The sequence below is a fragment of the Pipistrellus hanaki genome (genome assembly GCF_964339955.1).
Source record: "Pipistrellus hanaki genome assembly, chromosome: 8".
Taxonomy (NCBI): domain Eukaryota; kingdom Metazoa; phylum Chordata; class Mammalia; order Chiroptera; family Vespertilionidae; genus Pipistrellus; species Pipistrellus hanaki.
The window spans coordinates 84,824,393-84,846,642 of record NC_140510.1 but is presented as its reverse complement, the minus strand read 5'-3'; the positions used below and the strand labels follow the sequence as shown (position 1 = coordinate 84,846,642).

At 61.3% G+C, this 22,250-nt stretch overlaps 1 protein-coding gene across 2 annotated transcripts; it reads right to left on the bottom strand.

Annotated features, from left to right (window-relative positions):
- Positions 1 to 1,253: 1,253 nt before the first annotated feature.
- On the bottom strand, positions 1,254 to 16,569 carry SLC11A1 (solute carrier family 11 member 1). Of its 2 annotated transcripts, XM_084893113.1 has the most exons (16): positions 16,401 to 16,561; positions 15,484 to 15,617; positions 14,555 to 14,677; positions 14,106 to 14,225; positions 13,014 to 13,120; positions 12,219 to 12,289; positions 11,832 to 11,899; positions 11,538 to 11,693; positions 10,855 to 11,013; positions 6,893 to 6,982; positions 6,211 to 6,330; positions 4,595 to 4,744; positions 2,931 to 3,004; positions 2,151 to 2,304; positions 1,549 to 1,674; positions 1,254 to 1,394 (listed from the first exon to the last, which is right to left on the bottom strand). In XM_084893113.1, exons 1-15 carry the CDS (start codon positions 16,405 to 16,407, stop codon positions 1,564 to 1,566), a joined length of 1,644 nt encoding a protein of 547 aa, XP_084749239.1. In that variant the 5' UTR covers positions 16,408 to 16,561; the 3' UTR covers positions 1,254 to 1,394; positions 1,549 to 1,563. The 2 variants fall into 2 exon arrangements, with proteins under 2 accessions (XP_084749239.1, XP_084749238.1); XM_084893112.1 differs by lacking the exons at positions 1,254 to 1,394; positions 1,549 to 1,674; positions 2,151 to 2,304; positions 2,931 to 3,004 and adding an exon at positions 3,893 to 4,316 and having other exon boundaries at positions 4,557 to 4,744; positions 16,401 to 16,569.
- Positions 16,570 to 22,250: the final 5,681 nt, after the last annotated feature.

Here is a 22,250-nt window from a genome sequence, read left to right as displayed (position 1 = left end):
AAGCGGCCCGGGGCGCTGGCCGGAGGGCCGCGGGGTGCGGAGCGGCCTCCGGGCGGAGGGGCTGGGAGCCGCCCTCCCCGCCGCCGGCCAGGGGCCTCGCCCACAGCGGCCCGGCCCGCCCCGCCCCGCCCCGCGGGCCCCACCGCAGCGTCGCCCTTTTAAGAGAGGAAATTCTCATCCACAAGCGCCGTCCGGAGCGCGGAGCCCGCGGACGCCCGCCCGGGGAAGGAGGCGCCCCCCGCCCAGCCCGCCCCGCGGGTCCGCCCCGCCCCGCCCGCCGCCGGCTCCGGGCGGGGCCGGGGGAGCGGGCAGCGGCGGCGGGGCCTGGGGGGCCTGGAAACCGCCCGGGGAGCGTCTGCAAAGTGCGGTCCCCGCCGGCGGCTCCGGGCGGAGGGGTCCCGCCCACAGCCCCCGCCACCCCGCCCTGTCCGGGCGGATTCCGAGGCCTCGGGGCGGGAGGCCGAGGGCCCGCTTTCCGCCTTCCGCCGGGCAGGGCGAGGCCGCGGCCGGAATGCGGCGCTGGGCCCGCGCCTGCCGCGAGGGGGCGCTGGGAGCCGGCTCCCGGGAATGGAGCTGCGCGGGTGGGGAGGCGGCGGCGGGATGGGCCCGGGGCAGGGCCTCGGGCTCCTGTGACCTGGCGCCCCTCCGTCTCACTGCCTGGGAATGGGGTGGTGGCGGGTCAGAAAGGCGGAGGCCACCCCAGCGAGAGGACTGGACACCAGAGGAGGAGCCCTGGGACTAGGTGGCTTTTAAAAAAATATATATTTTTTATTGCTTTTATTTTTTATTTTTTTTTACAGAGAGGAAGGGAGAGGGATAGAGAGTTAGACGCACCGACCAGCTGCCTCCTGCACACCCCCCACTGGGGATGTGCACGCAACCAAGGTATATGCCCTTGACAGGAATCGAACCCGGGACCCTGGAGTCCGCAGGCCGACGCTCTATCCACTGAGCCACACCGGTCAGGGCTAGATGGCTCTTCTGGATGGGATTTTGTGCTTTCCTGGTTTCCGTTCCCCTCTTCTTTTTGGTCGAGCATAGAACTGGCGTTGACTTAGCATCCACCGGGCTGTATGTTACTAGGAAGTGCCAGTTTGGAGCCTGCCCCCAACGGGGACTGTCAGGGTACTCCTTCCAGTGCTCAATAAATACTTTTAAAAAGTCCCGTTGCCAAGGGCAGAGGGTGGGGAGGGAACCTGGTGGAGGGGAGCAATGGGGGGGGGGGGGGGAATAAAAAAGAGGAACATTTGTAATAATCTGAACAATAAAGATTTATTAAAAAATAAAAATAATAAAAATAAAAAAATAAAACGTCCCGTTGCCAGCACTATGTTCAAGTGCTTCCCATCCGGCGCAAGGTCGATGTCCCATTTTACAGATGAGGCCACTGAGACCTACAAGGGAATCACTGGTCCGAGCTAGGAAGCAGCAGGTCCCTGTGGAACCCGGGCTGGCCTGCCCCAATCCCCCTCCGTCTTCTGCCCCCACGCCCCCACGCCCCTGTCCCCCCGGCCCGCCTGCCCCATCCATTCTCCCCAGCCCTCACACCTGGTCCGGGGCAGTTCATCCAGAGGGCTGCCCCTTCTGCTCCGCCTCCGGAAGCCCGTACAGGAAGTGGCGGTGGGAGCGGTGAGCCAGCCCGGAGGCCCCGTGGGCAATGACGCAGGCCCAGGCCTGGGGAAGGGGTGACCGTGAGAACCAGACCTCTGGGGAGCCCCCGCCCACCTCCCCCTCCCTGCCTCCCTCCTCCGTCTGGTGCCTCCTCTCCTTGCCCTCCGCCCCACCCCACCCACCCCCATCTCCATCCCCACACCCATCCCCATCCCCCCACCCCCACCCCCACCCCCATCTCCACCCCCATCTCCATCCCCACACCTATCCCCCATCCCCCCATCCCCACCCCCATCCCAAATCCCATCCCCATCCCCCCACCCCCACCCCATCCCCCATCCCCATCCCCCCACCCCCACCCCCACCCCCACCCCCATCTCCATCCCCACACCTATCCCCACCCCATCCCCCCATCCCCATCCCCTTTCCCATCCCCACCCCCACCCCATCCCCATCCCCACCCCCATCCCCCCATCCCCCCATCTCCATCCCCCCACCCCCACCCCCTTCCCCACCCCCAGGCGCCCGCCCTCCAGCACCAGGTAGGCGATGAGGCCCAGGTAGGCGGCGCCCAGCAGGGCCACGAGGCCGAAGTAGGCGGGGTGCGGCAGGCCGGGCAGGTAGCTGACCACGAAGTAGAGGTTGATGGCGCAGATGAGCGTCATGATGGCGGATGTGATGGCCTTGCTGAGCCTGCGGACGGAGGGAAGTCAGGATGGCTGCCCCCCGCCCTCCTCTCCGTGCCCACGGCCGCTGAGCGGGTGGGAGAGCGGGAGCCGCAGAGCCAGGCCCTCCGGGCGGCGGGGTCTGGAGCAGACACACACACACACACACGCACACACACACACACACACACACGCACACACACGCACACGCGCGCGCACACACACACGCACATGCGCACACACACATGCACACTCGCACACGCACGCGCACGCACGCACTCACACACGCACACGCACACACGCACACACATGCACACACGCACGCATGCACACGCACACACACATGCACACGCACGCACGCACTCACCACGCACACGCACATGCACACGCACACGCACGCACACGCACACACACTCACACACGCACACGCACACACACGCACACACACGCACGCACGCACGCACACACACACACGCATGCACACGCACACTGTTTCTAGAAGCTGCGGTTCTAGAAACAGCCCCCACCCCAGATGCCAGGCCTGGCCCCCCATCTGCGGGAGAATCCCCCAGCCTCTGATCCCCTCGGGATGACGGACGATGGTGAGGGTCAAATTCGGCTACCCGAGTCCGGGCCGGGGTGGGGCATACTCACCGGCCGTTGGCAAACTCCTGCATGAGGGCGGGCATGCTGGTGAAGGTGAGGATGGGCAGCACCGCGAAGGGGAGCTGGGGAGGATGGGGGGGGGGAGCTGAGGGACCCTGTCCCCAGACCGCAGCCGGGGGGAGGGGAGGGGAGGAAGGGGGGGCTGAGGGACCCTGTCCCCAGACCGCAGCCGGGGGGGGGGGGGGGAGGAGAGGGGGGCTGAGGGACCCTGTCCCCAGACCACAGCCCGGGGGGAGGGGAGGGGAGGGAGGGGGGGCTGAGGGAACCCTGCCCCCAGACCACAGCCCGGGGGGAGGGGAGGGGAGGGAGGGGGGGCTGAGGGACCCTGTCCCCAGACCACAGCCGGGGGGAGGGGAGGGGAGGGAGGGGGGGCTGAGGGACCCTGCCCCCAGACCGCAGCCGGGGGGGGGGGGGGGAGGAGAGGGGAGGGAGGGGGGCTGAGGGACCCTGCCCCCAGACCGCAGCCGGGGGGGGGGGGAGGGGAGGGGGGGCTGAGGGACCCTGTCCCCAGACCGCAGCCGGGGGGAGGGGAGGGGAGGGGAGGGGGGCTGAGGGACCCTGCCCCCAGACCACAGCCCGGGGGGAGGGGAGGGGAGGAGAGGGGAGGGAGGGGGCTGAGGGACCCTGTCCCCAGACCGCAGCCGGGGGGGGGGGGGGGAGGAGAGGGGAGGGAGGGGGGCTGAGGGACCCTGTCCCCAGACCGCAGCCGGGGGGGGGGGGGGGGAGGAGAGGGGAGGGAGGGGGGGCTGAGGGACCCTGCCCCCAGACCGCAGCCGGGGGGGGGGAGGGGAGGGGGGGGCTGAGGGACCCTGTCCCCAGACCACAGCCGGGGGGAGGGGAGGGGAGGGAGGGGGGCTGAGGGACCCTGCCCCCAGACCGCAGCCGGGGGGGGGGGAGGGGAGGGGGGGCTGAGGGACCCTGTCCCCAGACCACAGCCCGGGGGGAGGGGAGGGGAGGGAGGGGGGGCTGAGGGACCCTGCCCCCAGACCACAGCCCGGGTGGAGGGGCCCAGAGTGCCTCTCGCCCTCTGCCTGGGGTGCCGGGGGAGCATTCTAACCGCTGTTTCTCCACCCCGTGCCCGCCAGGTCTGTGGGGCTCCGGAGCGGGGACCAGGGGACGTGTGGGGCCGCGGGCCCAGGCTGCGGAGGTGGAACCCCAGTGCTGCCTTTGGCCCTGAGCTGCGGGCCTCGGTTTCCCCCGCTGCCCAGTGGGGATACGGTGTGTGCCCGGGGCGGGCTGTGGGCGTGGGAGACCGTTTGGCAGGGGTGTGGGCTGAGCCCGCAGAGGGCACACTGGGCACAGGGGATGGATGGGGAGGGAGGCGGGTATGGGAGACGGTTCGGCAGGGGTGTGGGCTGAGCCCGGAGGGGCACACTGGGCACAGGGGATGGATGGGGAGGGAGGCGGCGGGGGTGTGGGCTGGGCCCGGAGGGGGCACACTCCGCACAGGGGATGGATGGGGAGGGAGGCGGCAGGGCTGTGGGTGTGGGAGACGGTTCGGCAGGGGTGTGGGCTGAGCCCGCAGAGGGCACTGGGCACAGGGGATGGATGGGGAGGGAGGCGGGGTATGGGAGACGGTTCGGCAGGGGTGTGGGCTGAGCCCGCAGAGGGCACTGGGCACAGGGGATGGATGGGGAGGGAGGCGGCCGCACCAGCAGGCTCTGCAGCACGTTGAGCAGGTCGTTGAGGCCGGACAGGTCCCTCCGGTCCCGGAAGGTGGCCACCAGCACGGTGGGCAGGACGGCGCAGGAGCGGGTGAGCAGGACGCGCGCGAAGCGGGACCAGCGCAGCCGCAGGAAGCCCTGGGGGGGGGGGGCGGATGGGGGGTTCGGGGGAGGACCGTCTCCCCTCCTCCCTGTCAGCGGGGACCCCCCTCCCCTCCCTCTCGGCGGGGACCCCCCCTCCTCCCTCTCAGCGGGGACCCCCCTCCCCTCCTCCCCTCTCGGCGGGGACCCCCCCTCCTCCTCTCGGCGGGGACCCCCTCCCCTCCTCCCTCTCGGCGGGGACCCCCCCCCTCCTCCCTCTCGGCGGGGACCCCCCCTCCTCCCTCTCAGCGGGGACCCCCCTCCCCTCCTCCCTCTCGGCGGGGACCCCCCTCCCCTCCTCCCTGTCAGCGGGGACCCCCCCTCCTCCCTCTCGGCGGGGACCCCTCCCCTCCTCCCTCTCAGCGGGGACCCCCCTCCCCTCCTCCCTCTCAGCGGGGACCCCCCTCCCCTCCTCCCTGTCAGCGGGGACCCCCCCTCCTCCCTCTCGGCGGGGACCCCCCCTCCTCCCTCTCGGCGGGGACCCCCCCTCCTCCCTCTCAGCGGGGACCCTCCCCTCCTCCCTCTCGGCGGGGACCCCCCTCCCCTCCTCCCTCTGGGCGGGGACCCCCCTCCCCTCCTCCCTCTCGGCGGGGACCCCCCCTCCTCCCTCTCGGCGGGGACCCCTCCCCTCCTCCCTCTCGGCGGGGACCCCTCCCCTCCTCCCTCTCGGCGGGGACCCCTCCCCTCCTCCCTCTCGGCGGGGACCCCCCTCCTCCCTCTCGGCGGGGACCCCCCTCCCCTCCTCCCTCTCGGCGGGGACCCCCCTCCCCTCCTCCCTCTCGGCGGGGACCCCCCTCCCCTCCTCCCTCTCGGCGGGGACCCCCCTCCCCTCCTCCCTCTCGGCGGGGACCCCCCTCCCCTCCTCCCTCTCGGCGGGGACCCCCCTCCCCTCCTCCCTCTCGGCGGGGACCCCCCCTCCTCCCTCTCGGCGGGGACCCCCCCTCCTCCCTCTCGGCGGGGACCCTCTGGCTGGCGTCGCAGAGGGCAGCTGTGCTGGCCGCAGTGGACGGAGCAGCTGGGGCTCTCACAGCGGACTGCGCGGGGGGAAGAGCGCCCCCATGAGGCCTGGCCTCCCGGGATCTCTGTTCTGCATGTTCTAGTCTGGGACGTGGGCCTCACGGCAGCTGCTTTCAGACCGGACTGCCCGCAGGCTCAGAGACAGTAAAGCAACGAGCAGCCTGTCCGCTGACAGCGGGGAGGGGAGGGGAGGGGAAGGGAGGGGGGAGGTAGAGATCCACCGAGGACTCGTACACATGCATATGAGCATAACCAATGGACGCAGAACCCTGGGCAGGGCGGGCGTGTGCGGGAGTAAGATATGTACACATATAATACCTTAATAAAAAATGAAAAATAAAAATAAATAAAGTAATTGTTGGTATGTTAAAAAAAAAAAAAGGTGCGGACTGCCTAAGGACCCCGGCCCCGCAGTATGTCACTGGCCGCGCCCCCGCCCGGCCCACCTCCATCACGAACTGTCCCGCGTAGGTGCCGGTCATGGTGGAGCTCTGCCCGGCCGCCAGGAGGCCCACCGCCCAGATGTACAGCGCCGCGGGCCCGAACAGGCAGCCCAGGATCACGCCCTGGGGAGAGGCGTGGTCAGGAGCCAGGCCCCGCCCCGGCGAGGCCCCGCCCTCGGCGGGCGTGTCACCCGCAGAGCCCAGCCCTCTGTGAGGCTCCGCCCTCTTGGAGGCCCTGCCCCTCTGGGAGCCCCGCCCTCGGTGGGCGTGTCACCCCACAGAGCCCCGCCATCTGTGAGGCTCCACCCTCTGTGAGGTCCCGCCCCTCTAGGAGCCCCGCCCTCGGTCGGCTTGTCACCCTGCAGAGCCCCGCCATCTGTGAGGCCCCACCCTCTGGGAGCCCCGCCCCCTGTGAGGCCCCGCCCCTCTGGGAGCCCCACCCTCTGTGAGGCCCCACCCCTCTGGGAGCCCCGCCCTCGGTGGGTGTGGTGCCCCCAAAGCCCCGCCCCTCTCATAGGCTCCACCCTCCGTGGGCGTGGCACCCGATGGCCCCGCCCCTCTCAGAGGCCTCACCCTCGGTGGGCGTGGTGCCCTGAAGGCCCCGCCCTCTGTGAGGCCCCACCCCTCTCGTAGGCCCCGCCCTGTGTGGGCGTGGCGCCAGCGGGCCCGCCCACCGCGCACTCACCCCCTGGTAGATGTCCACGGCCACTGTGTGGTTGTCCCTGGGGAAGATGCCAGCGTAGGCCCGGAGGCTGCTGTTGGCGCAGATGCTGAACTGCGGACACGGGCGGGAGGGGGAGAGGGGAGCACACACTCAGGCTCAGGAGCCGGGACCCCAGGCCTGGGCCAGGGGCTGACCACTGGGGGCCGCCAGCTGAGACTGGCCAGACAGGTTTTGTTTGGCTGACAAGTTGTTTCTTTCTATCTTTTCTTTCTTTTTTCTTTTCTTTCTTCCTTCCTTCCTTCCTTCCTTCCTTCCTTCCTTCCTTCCTTCCTTTCTTTCTTTCTTTCTCTATTTCTTTCCCTTTTTTCCTTCCTTCCTTCCTTCCTTCCTTCCTTCCTTCCTTTCTTCTTTCCTTCCTTCCTTCCTTCATTCTTTCTTTCATTCAAACTTTTTTTTTTTTTTTTTTTTTTTTTTTAAAGCAGGCAAGGAAGGATTTATTAAAAAACTGGCCAGGATGGCCAGGGGCGCACCACATGCAGGTGGAGTCCACATGACCGCAGTGTTCCAGGTGTAGGCAGTCTTTTTAAATTTATTTATTTATTTATTTTTAAATAAATCTTTATTGTTCATATTATTACAAAAGTTCCTCATTTTTCCCCCTCCATTGCGCCCCTCCACCAGGTTCCCACCCCACCCTCTGCCATTTCCCCACCCCGCCACTGTCCTCATCCATAGGTGCACAGTTTATGTTCAGTCTCTTCCCGCACCCCCACTCCTCTTTTCCCCCGAGAATTGTCAGTCCACGCCCCTTCCATACCTCTGATTCTATTATATTCAACAGTTAATATTGTTCATCAGGTTTTTTAATTCCCTTGGTTTTTAGATTCACTTGTTGATAGTTACATATTTATTGTTCCAAACTTTTTTAAAAAATATGTTTCATTGATTTTTTTACAGAGAGGAAGAGAGAGAGATAGAGAGGTAGAAACATCGATGAGAGAGAAACATCAATCAGCTGCCTCTTGCACTCCCCCCACTGGGGATGTGCCTGCAACCAAGGTACATGCCCTTCACTGAAATTGAACCTGGGACCCTTGAGTCCACAGGCGGATGCTCTATCCACTGAGCCACACCGGTCCTGGCAAATTATTTCTTTCTTTCCTGTGAATTTACTGCCAACATTTAACATGGAGAACTCACATGAGACCCGGGGTGCCAGGGTGGGGTGGGTTTGGGAGAGCTGGCATTGCCCAGAGGCAGCTGGCAGTGACTCAGCTAGGCCACAGCCCGCTCTTCCTCACACGGGCCACTGCTCCCAGCCCCGTGACTGGCCCGGGCTTGAAGACAAGGGTTTGCCCTCCCTCCGTACACCTCTCTCCTGTGGGGAGGAGCATCATGAGACCGGGGAGGGGTGTCACCGCCAGAGGTCACACAGCAAGGCCACGGTGCTCAGCATTCAGAAAGCACCCAATGCTGACCTCATGACAGAGACCGACTCAGACAGGGAGTCAGCAGAGCTCACAGGCCCAGGAGCTCACAGACCCAGGAGCTCACAGACCCAGGAGCTCACAGACCCAGGAGCTCACAGACCCAGGAGCTCACAGACCCAGGAGCTCACAGACCCAGGAGCTCACAGACCCAGGAGCTCACACACCCAGGAGCTCACAGACCCAGGAGCTCACAGACCCAGGAGCTCACAGACCCAGGAGAGTCACAGACCCAGGAGCTCACAGGCCCAGGAGCTCACAGGCCCAGGAGCTCACAGACCCAGGAGCTCACAGACCCAGGAGCTCACAAGTCCAGGAGCTCACAGGCCCAGGAGCTCACAGACCCAGGAGCTCACAGGCCCAGGAGCTCACAGACCCAGGAGCTCACAGACCCAGGAGCTCACAGACCCAGGAGCTCACAGGCCCAGGAGCTCACAGACCCAGGAGCTCACAGGCCCAGGAGCTCACAGGCCCAGGAGCTCACAGACCCAGGAGAGTCAGCCAAAAGGCCACCTCCTCCCCAGAGTCCTCTCCTGACCACCAGGCTAACGCTGCCCTCCCTAACCACCTCCCCAGGGATGTGTCCCTGCTCCCTTCATTTCCTGACCATGCTCTCCCATCTGGTTTGTTGATTGGTTTCCTGCCTGCCACTCACCACCCTCCACAGTTAAGCTGCGAGAGGGCAGGGTCTTCCTGTCACTGGTCCCCGTATCCCCAGGACCTAGGGCACTGCCGGGCACATAACAGATGCTTGGTACGTGTGTGCTGAGCGGATGCCAGTCTGTCTGCTAACGGATTCTGAGGAGAGAGGGCTCGGAGGAGAGGATGAGTGCTGTGCGTTCCCACTCTGCACTCATGGCAGACACCCTCTCCTCCCAGCCACCTCCCTGCAGCGTGCCGGGCGAATCCCCCCCAGCTTTCCGGGTGCCGCTGGGTGCTGGGTCCCCCAAGACTCAGCCTGCCCTCCCAGGCACTTCCCCGGGGTGTCTGTGCCTTGCAGCCCCTGTGTGGCCTTGGCCCTCAAGTCTGCCTGTTTCGGCTGGCATGGCTCAGCGGTTCAACGTCAACATATGAACTTGTAGGTCACAGTTTAATTCCTGGTCAGGCACATGCCCGGGTTTGTGGGTGCAATCTCCAGTTTGGGGAGTGCAGAAGGCAGCCGATCAGTGATTCTCTCTCATCATTGATGTTTCTATCTCACTCCCTCTCCCTTCCTCTCTGAAATCAGTAAAAATTATATTAAAAAAAAAAAAAAAAAAAGAGTCTGGTCCTAGCCGGTTTGGCTTAGTGGATAGAGCATCAGCCTACTGACCTAGGGGTTTGATCCCAGTCAAGGGCATGTACCTCGGTTGCAGGCTCCTCCCCGGCGCATGCAGGAGGCAACCAATCAATGTGTCCCTCTCACATCCACATTCCTCTGCGTCTTTCCCTCTTCCACTCTCTCTGAGGATCAATAGAAAAATATCCTTAGGTGAGTTGTTTTTTGTGGGTTTTTTTTAAGTCTGCCTGTGGGAGGCTGTGTCTCTCCAGTGGGTTGGGAATGGGGGTCCCAGCCAGAGGCCAGGATCACAGACTCTCTTTGCTACCAATGCCTGGAGTCTAGAGCAGAGACTCAAAGGGCTTAGCTCGTGGTCTGAGGCCCCCAGCAATGGTGAGGATTGGGAGGTGTGGATGGGAGGTGTGGTGGGCGGGGAGGTGTGTGGATGGAGGTGTGGTGGGTGGGAGGTGTGGTGGGCGGGAGGTGTGGTGGGCGGGGAGCTGTGGTGGGCGGGGAGGTGTGGTGGATGTGAGGTGTGGTAAGTGGGAGGTGTGGTGGGGGGAGGGGTGGTGGGGGGAGGTGTGGTGGATGGGTAGCTGTGGTGGGTGGGAGGTGTGGTGGATGGAGGTGTGGTGGGTGGGGAGGTGTGGTGGGGGGAGCTGTGGTGGGGGGAGGGGTGGTGGGGGGAGGTGTGGTGGGGGGGGAGGTGTGGTGGGGGGAGGTGTGGTGGGGGGGAGGGGTGGTGGGGGGAGGGGTGGTGGGGGGAGGTGTGGTGGGGGGAGGTGTGGTGGGGGGGAGGTGTGGTGTGTGGGGAGGTGTGGTGGGGGGAGGTGTGGTGGGGGGAGGTGTGGTGTGTGGGGAGGTGTGGTGGGGGGAGGTGTGGTGGGTGGGTGGCTGTGGTGGATGTGAGGTGTGGTAAGTGGGAGGTGTGGTAAGTGGGAGGTGTGGTGGGGGGAGGTGTGGTGGGGGGGAGGTGTGGTGGGGGGAGGGGTGGTGGGGGGAGGTGTGGTGGGGGGAGGTGTGGTAAGTGGGAGGTGTGGTGGATGGAGGTGTGGTGGGGGGGTAGCTGTGGTGGATGGAGGTGTGGTGGGTGGGTGGCTGTGGTGGATGGAGGTGTGGTGGGTGGGTGGCTGTGGTGGATGGAGGTGTGGTGGGTGGGTGGCTGTGGTGGATGGAGGTGTGGTGAGTGAGAGGTGGGGAGCTGTGGTGGGTGAATGGTGGGGTGTGGTGACTCTCACCGCATCCTCGTTGGTCTGCTGGTAGAAGGCCTGCCCGAAGACAGCCACAACAAAGAGGTTGATGAAGAAGGAGACAGACAGGGCGATGGTGGCCTCGATCAGGAAGTACATGTTGGCTTCTCGGATGTCAGCCCGTCGGCTCCGGTCTATCTCTCGAGACTGTAAAGGTCAAAGGGCAGGGAACAGCCAAGGCCTCTCAGTGCCACCCAACGCCTCCCCTCGCTCCCCTCCGTGTTCTCCTCAGACCCCGGTTCTTTCTGAAGCCCCTGCCTGGGCGTCCGGGACAGGCCCTGGTCCGAGACCCCCTTCCCACGTGCCCGGTCTATTTCTCCCCATCCACTCCCTCCGCTGAGAGTACCTTCTCCCGGATCGCCCCCTATCCTTCCTGTCCCCAAGGTCACTCCTTACAAACGCCTTTCCCGACCCCCGCTCCTGCAGCAGCTCCGGCCTCAGTCACTCTGTCCACACCCTGCTCCGTGTCCTTCAGGGCGCCCTGCACAACCTAGAACTGTCTCCATCCTCTGTCCCCGTGCTCGTGGTGTGTCTCTCCCTCTAGAACGAAGCTCCGGGAAGGCAGGCGGCTGGTCTGTCTTGTTGCCATGGGCCTCAGGAGCCCCTGGCGTGGAGGCCGGGCCGGTGTGAGGGCCAGGGCCGGGCCCCTCTCCCTGCCTGCCCCCGCTCACCTTGACCAGGGCCGAGTGCAGGTAGATGTTGTGGGGCATGATGATGGCGCCGACGATGCCCACGGCCTGCAGCAGCTCGGGCTGGCCGCAGCCGGGACAGGACGGCAGCAGCAGCCCGCGGAGGAGCGGCCCCTGGGCTGGTCGGGCCACCACGTACTGCGGGGAGGAGCCCGGTCAGGCCAGACCTCGCCCTGCACAGCCGTCTCCCCGTCCACCCTGACCCGGCCCCTCGGGCTCCGCGGGGGCAGAGAGAGGGGTGGCCTTCGTGGGGGCGCTGCAGGCCTGGCTTCCCACCTCGTAGCCAAATGTCAAGGCCATGATGGTGATGAGTAACCCGAAAAAGGCTTCCAGCTTCCGCAGCCCTGGGGAGAGAGCAAAGGGGCAGAGCAATCAAAACAAAACAAAACAAAAAGCCTAACGTAAGCAGTTCTGAACGGGGAGATCCTGAGCGCTCTGTCCCGGGCGCGGTGCCAAGCGCTGAGCGTAAGTGGCCTCAGTGCACGCTCCCCGCAGCCAGGGACGTCTGAGCTGCTATTCCCCGCGTCCCCGAGGACACAGGAGTCCGGGGGCTTGCTCAGGGCCACGCGGGAGGAGCTGAGCCCTTCCTTCCCCAGAACCCGGACGCCAGCGGCCTCACCGGCACCTGCCCAGCCCCAGCCGGCCCGGGAGGAGGGCACCCACCGTAGTTATCCAGGAAGAGGAAGAGGAAGGTGTCCACGATGGTGATGAGGACGCCGCCCCAGAGCGGGATCCTGAAAGCAGAGGGGCCCGGCTCAGCCCCCTTGGTCCCGGGTCCCAGACTCCCACCCTCAGAGCTTGAGAGGACACCTCCTCTCCGGGGAGCAGGGACCCACGTGGCCGGGACAGCCGCAGGGGAGGGGCACGGGGGTGTGCGGGGGTGTGCGGGGGTGGACAGCCGCAGGGGCGGGGCACGGGGGTGTGGGGGTGTGCGGGGGTGGACAGCCGCAGGGGCGGGGCGCGGGGGTGTGGGGGTGTGCGGGGGTGGACAGCCGCAGGGGCGGGGCGCGGGGGTGTGGGGGTGTGCGGGGGTGGACAGCCGCAGGGGCGGGGCGCGGGTGTGCGGGGGTGTGCGGGGGTGGACAGCCGCAGGGGAGGGGCGCGGGGGTGTGGGGGTGTGTGGGGGTGTGCGGGGGTGGACAGCCGCAGGGGAGGGGCGCGGGGGGGGGGTGGGGGTGTGCGGGGGTGTGCGGGGGTGGACAGCCGCAGGGGCGGGGCGCGGGGGTGTGGGGGTGTGCGGGGGTGTGCGGGAGGTGGGAGAGGGCACAGGACGGAGAGGAAGGGCGGACGCCTGCAAGGTCGCCGACACTGTGTGACCTTAGGCACAGTCACTGCACCTCTGGGTCTCTGCTCCCCACTTGGCAGGTTGGGCAAGCGGTCTGCGTCCAGGGCCGGCAGAGGGAGTGGACGCAGGAGGAAAGGCCTGAGGAAGGAGTGGCGGCTGAGCCGGGGCAGTACCGTCCGGCCGAGAGCAGGCTGAAGGCGATGGCCGTGCCGATGACCTCCTGCATGTCCGAGCCCACGATGGCCAGCTCGATGGTCAGCCAGAGGAGGGTGCGGGGCACCTGGGGGAGGGGGAACCTCCTCAAGGCGGGACAGGCGTCTGTCTCAGTCCTGCACGCACCTTCCCACACTCAGCCCGTCCTGCCGGGCCAGACGCCTCCTAACTCCACCTGCAAGCTGGCCTGTCCGCTGGCTGCCCGCTGGCTTTGCCAGGAAACACTCGTGGGGGTGAAAAGGCAGGGAGAGATTGGTTCCCTGCCTCCGGCGGTGTTTCTGGCAGCCTGGGGGCCCGCAGCACCGGTGGCTGTCTCGCGGGCAATGCTCCCGAAGCTCGGCAGCGAAGGATGGCTCCTGGGCTCCCGCCCAGCGGGTTCCTGACCTCTGGGTGACAGCCTCCTGCCACGGTGGCCCCAGCTCTTCCAGCACGTGTGTGGCTACATCCCTGCATTCAGCGCTTTTGCGATGCCCTAACCGGTGTGGCTCAATGGATAGAGCGTCGGCCTGGGGACTGAAGGGTCCCAGGTTCAATTCCGGTCAAGGGCATGTACCTTGGTTTCAGGCACATCCCCAGTGGGGGGTGTGCAGGAGGCAGCTGATGGATGTTTCTCTCTCATCGATGTTTCTAACTCTCTATCCTTCTCCCTTCCTCCCTGTAAAAAATCAATAAAATATATATGTATATATTAAAATAGCTTGGCAATAGCTAACACTGAACGTGTTTTCCTGCCCGGACACTGACAACAGCCAGTGCCCAGCGTCCATCCCTGCCAGTGGCCACGCTGATGCCTCGCTACCTTTCTCCTTCAGCAAGTCCCTTCTCGAGGCCTCCGTTTCCCCTTCCATAAAGGGACAGCGTCTGCCTAGAGTCCCTTCCAGCCTGTGTGCTGTCAGTGGGCCTCCGTGCTCTGTCCGTCAAAGGACACCCGCTGGAAAGCAGGCATGTGACACCCGCTGGAAAGCAGGCATGTGTGTGGTCGTGGGGCCTGTACGTGGCTGCTTCGGGTTCGGGCCCTGCGGGAGTTTCCCGCCCGGGCCCCACAGGCTCACCTTCGGGTAGTAGAGGTGGCAGATCTCACCCAGGTCCTTGCCCGTCACCACACCCAGCCGGGCGGCAAGCCGCTGGCAGAGCAGGCCCAGCACCGTGGCCCACAGCAGCACCCAGAGCAGCTGTGAGAGGGCAGGGGGCGGCCGTCAGCCAGGGGGGCGGGGCGGCGTAGCCCAGAACTGGTGGCACCCTCTGACCCAGGACACTCCCTGGGGACAGAGAAAGAAGACCACCCTCCTCCCCTCCTCCCCACACACCCACACTCGGGCAGGGATGCCCTGGGGACGGGCTCCGGCTCATTGGAACCGAGCCTCTCCCGTGAGCAGCGGCCCTGCAGGCCGCTCTGGGGAGATGAGGAAGCTGGGTCTCCACTCCCTTAAGTGGCCACCCCCGCCTCCCCACAGCACCCCTCCCCACAGCACCCCTCCCCACAGTGCCCCCACTCCAGCACTTTGAATCCAGCCAGGGCGCCGGCCTGCAGGTCCGACTCGATGTTCCCCGGGTCCAGGAACGCGATGCTCATGAGGAAGCCAGGCCCGGTGAAGGCCCACAGCTTCCGCAGGCTGAACGCGCCCTGCAGGGAGGGGGGGGGGGAACGGGGTGAGGACGCCCGCAGTCACTGGCCTCGGCCGCCCCCCGCGGAATCCCAAGCCGCTCATCAGCCCAGCTGGGCCGCCCGCCCTCCGGGCCCCATTCCTGAGCCCACCCGCCCCCCCCATATTGGAGGACGCGGGGCGGGAGGATCTGGCAGGCTTTGCTAACAGCCCGTCGGCCGCCATGGGTCCAGCACCTGCAGCGGCCTGCCTGCACCGGACCTGCAGGCCCTGACCTGCAGATCCTGGAGCCCCAATGGGGGGCTTTCCTGGGGTCAGGCCTCCCTGGTCAGTTCCTCCCTCCAGCCCCTGTCAGACCATAGGTCCTCTTCCCTAGAATCCACTGAGCCAAGACCCCCCCCCCCCCCCCATTCCAGGGCTTGGTCTGGCAGCCTGGGCGCTGCTAAAGGTTCTGGAACTGCAGGGGACAGCATCCAGGTGCCAGCCCACCATCTCCTCCGCTGCAGCTCCCAATTTCTTGTCTAGGTCCTCTCCTTTGACAACAAACCCTCGAGGTTCCAACCTGAATCCACCCCAAGTCCCTTTGCCTTCCTAGGAAAGCTGGGGTTCATCCAGGAAGCCATGGGTAAGACAAACGGTGAGCTAAGTGCTGGAGACAGCAGCAGGAAGGGGGCAGTGACACGGCCCAGCACCCTGGCTCAGAGCTGGAAGGGACTTAAGCGCCATGGTCTTCAGGGGACTCCCTCACCCAGCCCGTGAGACACGCCCCCACCCCATATTGTCCTGTCCGTCTTGAGAGACCCCAGGAAGTTCCCAGCATTCCCACCGGCTTTGTGTCCGGGATGGAGATCTTCTCGCTCAGGTAGGTCTCCCTGGGAGGCGCGTGCTGTGGCCCCAGGCTGGGCGGGCTGGAGATGGAGCCATAGCTGGGGCTGCTTAGCCTTCGGGGACCTCTGTCACCTGCAAAGGGCCCCGTGGGGCGTGGTGAGTGACCTTCTAAAGCCATGTGTCCTCCTCCCCTGCCTCCTCCTGGCCAAGCGCAGAATCAAAGCCCCGCTGGATAGGGGCCCTGACCTCCACCAGCTGGATAAGGGCCCTGACCTCCATGTTTGGTCCGTCGCCTTCACCCCTTGACCAAATGTTCCATACAATGTCAGAAGTGGAGCCTTTAGCCGAAACCGGTTTGGCTCAGTGGATAGAGCATCGGTTTGCGGACTGAAAGGTCCCAGGTTCCATTCCTGTCAAGGGCATGTACCTTGGTTGCGGGCACATCCCTGGTAGGGGGTGTGCAAGAGGCAGCTGATCGATGTTTCTCTCTCATCGATGTTTCTAACTCTCTATCCCTCTCTCTTCCTCTCTGTAAAAAAAATCAATAAAATTTATATTAAAAAAAAGAAGAAGAAGAAGTGGAGCCTTCAGCATCACTCTTTTTCCATGGGAGTGCAGAGACCCCCAAACCCAGATCCCTCCGCCACAGAGGATGCAGAGCGGGACACGGGGCTCTGAGGAGGGCTGACAGACACTCACATGGACAAGTGTGCCCCTCGGCCTCCCCCGGCCTCCTCCAGCTGCCGGAGAAGTTCCAGGGGCTCCGAGCACACGGAGATCAGACCGAGCAGACTCAGAGAACCCAACCCCAGGCTCGCGTCCAGAATTCCGGTCCAGACCAGGACTCCCGCGGGGACTAGGACTTCCTTTGCCTCCTGACTCTCCCCACCCCCGGCCCCGGAGGGGGATACTCACTCGTCATGAGGACGGCAGGTCAGGCCCTCGCTGCTTGTGCGTGGCGTGCTGGCCAGCTCCTCGGCCCACGCTCCCTCTCCGGGTGCCAGTGCATGTCCCGGCGTGAGCCCACACCCTCTCGCCCATCCGCAGTGAGCTGGCTGTCCTCACACACACGGGGCGTTGTGAAACACTTTCCAAGGCAGAAGTGGCCAGCTCTGGCGGAAAGGTCTGCCTGGACTTCTGTTCCCCTTCTGGCCCGAGCCCCACCAACATGAGGCTTCCTTCCAGGCACCCCATGTTCTGTGTCGCCCAAGTTAGCTCTGATTTTTAAAAATATATATTTTATTGATTTTTTACAGAGAGGGACAGAGAGTTAGAAACATCGATGAGAGAACCATCGATCAGCTGCCTCCTGCACACCCTCCCCTGGGGATGTGCCCGCAACCAAGGTACATGTCCTTGACCGGAATCAAACCTGGGACCCTTCAGTCTGCAGGCCAACGCTCTATCACTGAGCCAAACCGGTTTTGGCAAGTTAGCTCTGATGTGAAGATGTTTTCTGCCACATGGCATTCATGTCCAGACCACTTGGCTTCCCCACCACCAGCCTCCTACATAAGCAGTCCAGCTCTTCTTCCCTTCAGTCTGGAGTCCCTTGGCCACTGGTTGGGCCAGTGGGAGGGAGGGAGTCCTGATGGCGACCCCGGCTTCATTTCCCAGGAGTGCCTCCGAGGAAAACACCTTCCGGACACGGCCTCCGGGACAGGCACTCAGTGCTCTGGCCAAGGAGCTCCTCGGAGGACAGGGGCACTGGTCCTGGTGCTGGTCTGCCACTAGTTCACGTTGAGATGGTCACCGGAATATATCTTTCCTCTGAGCTTGGTTCTTCTGTTAAATAAAGATTCAAACTGCCCAAGAGGTGAACATGTAGATGCCCCTGGAGGCCAGGCCGGTAAGATAAACTATCAGACAGGTCGAGAGTAAGAAAAACAGCACCAGCTCAGCGTTCAATGATGCTGAGCCTCTGTGTCAGGAGACAGTAGGGAATAGTGGCGACAGTAGCAAAACAGAGGTCAGATCTCTCTCTGAGGAGGGCAGTGTCCATGGCTTTCCAACCAATTGCCGTGTGGGCCGATTGTCGCGATGCCTTCTGATTTGTCAAGGATGCTAGGAATTTTGTGCAAAATAGGCGGTTTGAATACTAGACCCCAAAACATTGAAAATATCGTATAATCTAAACAAAACGTCCCTACAGGCTGGATTCTACCTGGGAGGTATTATTCTGTAACCTCTGGATAAACGGTGGGCAGGACTCCTCCAGCTCCCAGTCTCTTCCCCTTGGCAGCTTCAGAGCTCCCACTTCCCTCCCTCAAGCTCTTCTCCCTCCCATACCCCTCACGCCTTCTATCTTGTGGCCCTCTTTTTCTGTCAAGAAGATTCAAAACTGGGATTGTTATGGAGTGTCCAGCTCCAAAGTCTGAGATCTCAAGACCCAGAGAGAATCAAGTCAGGTTCTCAGGGCCAGACCTGACCTGGGACATGACGTGTCCCCATGTTGAGTCAAAAACTTTACCAAAGCTGGGAAACCCAGAGTCGGAGGAGGCAGTCAATACCCTGACTTCTAGTTGATGGAGAAGGCTGGACGGACTGGAACGTGGGGGTGGGGGAGGGGAGGAAGAATGATGAGTCAGATAGGAGAGAGAGCAGCATCGTGATTTGTGCAATCCTATTGCTCAAGCTCCTGTCACTTTCCCTGACCACTAAGTTTGTGCACATTTCCCAATCACTGCCTTGGGCTCACGCGGGCATGCATGGCTGGGGCTGGGGCTGGTGTACTAAGTTGTGAGGGTTACTTTATGGACCAGGATGTGGCTGGATAGGTGGTGTGCTTGTGATGGTGTTTAGGAGGAGATCAACGTTGAACTGGTAGGTTGAGTGAAGTAGACTTCCACTGCTTTTGTGGATGCTCCTCATCTGGACAACTGAGGACCCGAACAGAACAAAAGGCTGAGTGAGGGAGAACCCTCTCTCCCTGCCTGACTGCCTTTGAATTGGGTTGTTTTTCTCTTGCCTTCAGACTTAGCGTCGACTGGAACTCACACCATGGGACTTACCTTTCCTTCTCAGGCCTTCCGATTGGAATTGTGTATGCCATTGGCTCTCCTGGGTCTCTAGCTTTCCCAGATCAGTGGGCTTCTCGGCCTCCATACTCATGTGAGCCAATTCCCCACGTATGTAGGTATCTACCTCTCTGTCACTTTCTATCTTCTGGTTCTGCTTCTCTGAAGAACCATGACTAAGACAGATGTCTTCTTTGCATCTTTTTGGGGCCTTACTTATAGTCAGGAACTCAGCAAGTATAATTGATTAGCAACTGATCAATACTTTGTACGACCTTTAACTTAACCGTTAGAGTGTAATGGTTGAGAGCAGAGGTTCTGACAGAGTAGCAGAGGGTGGGAGCTACATGAGCTAGAGGACTAGAGACCTGCCTCAGTCCCTTTTCACTTGGAGCCGTTGCTGGACACTGAACCCTGCATGCGTGAAGTGAAATTTCATGAAGCCCAATTCACTCAAAGTGAAGCACAAACCTAAATGTAAATATAAAATTTTTAGAAGAAAAAAAAAAGTAGGAGAAAATGTTTAGAATCCAAGACAAAAAAGACTTGTTAGACTTGACACCAAAAAGCATGATCCATAAAAGGGAGAAACTGATCAATTGGATCTCATAAAACTTAAAAGCTTTTGCTCTGTGAAGGACCCTGTAAAAAAGATTAAAAGACAAGCTAAAGACTCAGAGAAAATATTTGCAAACCACATATCTGACAAAAGACCAGTATCAAGAGATAGAAAAATCTCTTCAAACTCAAAAGTAAAAAAAAATCAAACAAGCCTATATAATGAAGATGTAATATGCAAATTGACCCTCACGCCCTCACAAGATGGCCACCCCATGTCATCACAAAGATAGCCGCCCCCACATTGTCACAAGATGGCCGCCACTATATCATCACAAGATGGCCACCCCCATGTAATCACAATATGGCTGCCCCATGTTGTCACAAGATGGCCATGCCATGTCATCACAAGATGGCCTTCACAAGATGGATGCCCTCACATCAAAACAAGATGGCCATCCCGATGTCATCACAAGATGGCCAGCAGGGGAGGGCATTTGGGGGCAATAAGGCCGGCAGGGGAGCATTTAGGTGTCAATCAGGCTGGCAGGGCGATCAGGCTGGCAGGCAGGCAAATGGTTAGGATCCAGCAGTCCCGAATTGTGAGAGGGATGTCCAACTGCTGGTTTAGGCCCTGTGGGATTGGGCCTAAACCAGCAGTTGGACATCCCCTGAGGGGCCCCAGGCTGGGCTGAGGGACACCCCCTCCTCCAGTGCACAAATTTCATCACTGGGCCTCTTGTTCAATTATACATGGTCAAAAATCATGAACAGGCATTTTACCAGCCAGGGCGTGCAGATGGCAAAGAAACACATGAAAAGATGTGTCCCATCATTAGCCGTTAAGGAAGTGCAAAGAGAGCCATAACGAGATACCACTACACCCCTATCAGGATGGCTAAACTGAAAAACAGTCATAGCACCAAACGCTCGTTAGCAACGATGTGGAGCAATCAGCCCGCTCATGAGCTATGGGCGGGAGTGACGAAAGCATTCCCGGCACTTCAGGAGTACTGAACACTTGTCTTCCCTTGCTCAGAAGAACGCATTTCTTAGTGTTATGGAGCAAGAAGAGAGGGGTCACAGGAGTTCCAGGAACAAGTGATGGCATCTGAAAACAGCCCAGTTTGGAAATGGATGTCGCAGAGCAGGCAGGGAAGTGGTTGGGCTCGTTCCCGAGGCATCTGACGCATGACAACAAGGCTGTCTGTGGGCCAGATGCCCTCCTGCCCTCCTCCGCTCCTCCCGTGGCTGCAGGTCATTGGGCGGAGGGTCAGGATCTCTGCAGAGATGCTCTGGGTGCCCCAGGCTGAGTCAGCCCCGCTTTCAGTTCTCCTCCGATGGAGAGAACTGGCCGGGCCCTGCCTGCCTCAGGGTGACTGAGCACTCTCACCCCGCCCCTCCCCCCTGCTGGGCTCCAGCCTTCTGCTCCCAGCATGCCGTGCTCAGACCTTTTCCCACAGCTCTGCACAGGTCTGCTCCTTGTCATCCAGGTCCCAGCTAGGCGGAGACCCCAGAAACTCCTGAGGTCTCCACCCACACCTCTCCAACCTCGAGTCACTTGGTACTTATGACTCGGTCTTGTTCATTTTCGTAAAGGTCTGAGATTTCTCTCCATGTTAGCTGGGGACTTTGTCTTGTCATTGCTGACCTCCCAGCGCCACAAACAATCCTGGCGCTTGGAAGGGGTCTAGTATTTGTTCAACTGCTTGCCTGATCGAAGGAAAGGAGCTTACTCTCCAGTGCTACCTCATATGGCAGCCACCAGCCACGTGTGCCTATTTAAATGGAATGAATTTAAATTAATTAATTCCAATGGGGTTAATCTGCACAGAAAGAAACATCAATTGTGCTGCCCGCTGTTACAGTGTGTATACATTCTTTGGACCCCTGTAGAAGACTGTGACAGGGAAATATTTTCAAAATACATTGCTAAGTGAAAGAACCCATTAAAACGCATTAAAAAAGTTACAAACCACCAGGAGAATGGGGTGGGAATCTAGGGAGATTCCAGCTTTATCTGTATGTTACCTAATATTTTAAACTTTTCAAGAATACAATTAAGTATGCAATTACCAGTTACTGAGAATCAATCACTGTATGATTTCACTTTTTGTTAAGTGAAGTCCCTTAGAACTGTGAAGACCAGATCAAGCGTCCTATGTAGAAGAGTTTGACAGAGTAATTGCTGAACAAACACCAGCTGCCTTTTTGTTAGAAAAAAAAAGAGTAGAGAGAATATTTGCCAAAACCTGAAGAGTGGCTGCCTCTAGGTAGAAGAATTGAAGTGAATTCACTTTCTTCTCTTGGGGTATCAGCTTTTTCTTTTTCTTTTTTTAAAAATATATTTTATTGATTTTGTACAGAGAGGAAGGGAGAGAGATAGAGAGCTAGAAATATTGATGAGAGAGTCATCGACCAGCTGCCTCTTGCACACCCCCTACTGGGGATATGCCCGCAACCAAGGTACATGCCCCTGACCGGAATCGAACCTGGGACCTTTCAGTCCCCAAGCCGACGCTCCATCCATTGAGCCAAACCAGTCTCGGCGATATCAGCTTTTTCTAATGAACATAGGGGAGGGGGACAATAAAACATATTATTAAAAATTCTTTAAGCCCAGTGGTTGAGGTTAATCTATGAACCAGGAGGTCACAGTCCGATTCCCAGTCAGCACATGCTGGGTTGCGGGCTCGATACCCAGTGGGGGACGTGCAGGAGGCAGCTGATCCATGATTCTCTCTTATCATTGATACCTTTCTCTCTCAGCTGATCAGTGATTCTCATCATTGGTGTTTCTCTCTCTCTTTTCCTCTCTGAAATCAATAAAAAAATTTTATTTTTAAATTCTTTAAGGCTCAAGTGACAGTTCTCCATGAAGCCTTCCTTCCCTGATTGCTGGGCCATGCACTAGCCCCACTCCCAGCCTGGTAGACATCGGCTGGCATTGCTCACAGAACACAGGACTTCTGAACCCTCCTCTCGCCGCAGGAAGTTGGATGCATTTATTGACGGAGGGCACCCCATGGCCAGCTGCCTTCTGGGTGATGCCTAACATGTGTTACTGAAACAGGCTCCTGGGCAGACTAGCATTAGGCCAGGAGCCTAAGGAGGTGGTGACGCCTGTCCATGCTTTTCTCCCGGAGCCGATACATGGGGACCCGTCTCCCGCAGTTTGTGGGGGTCCGTG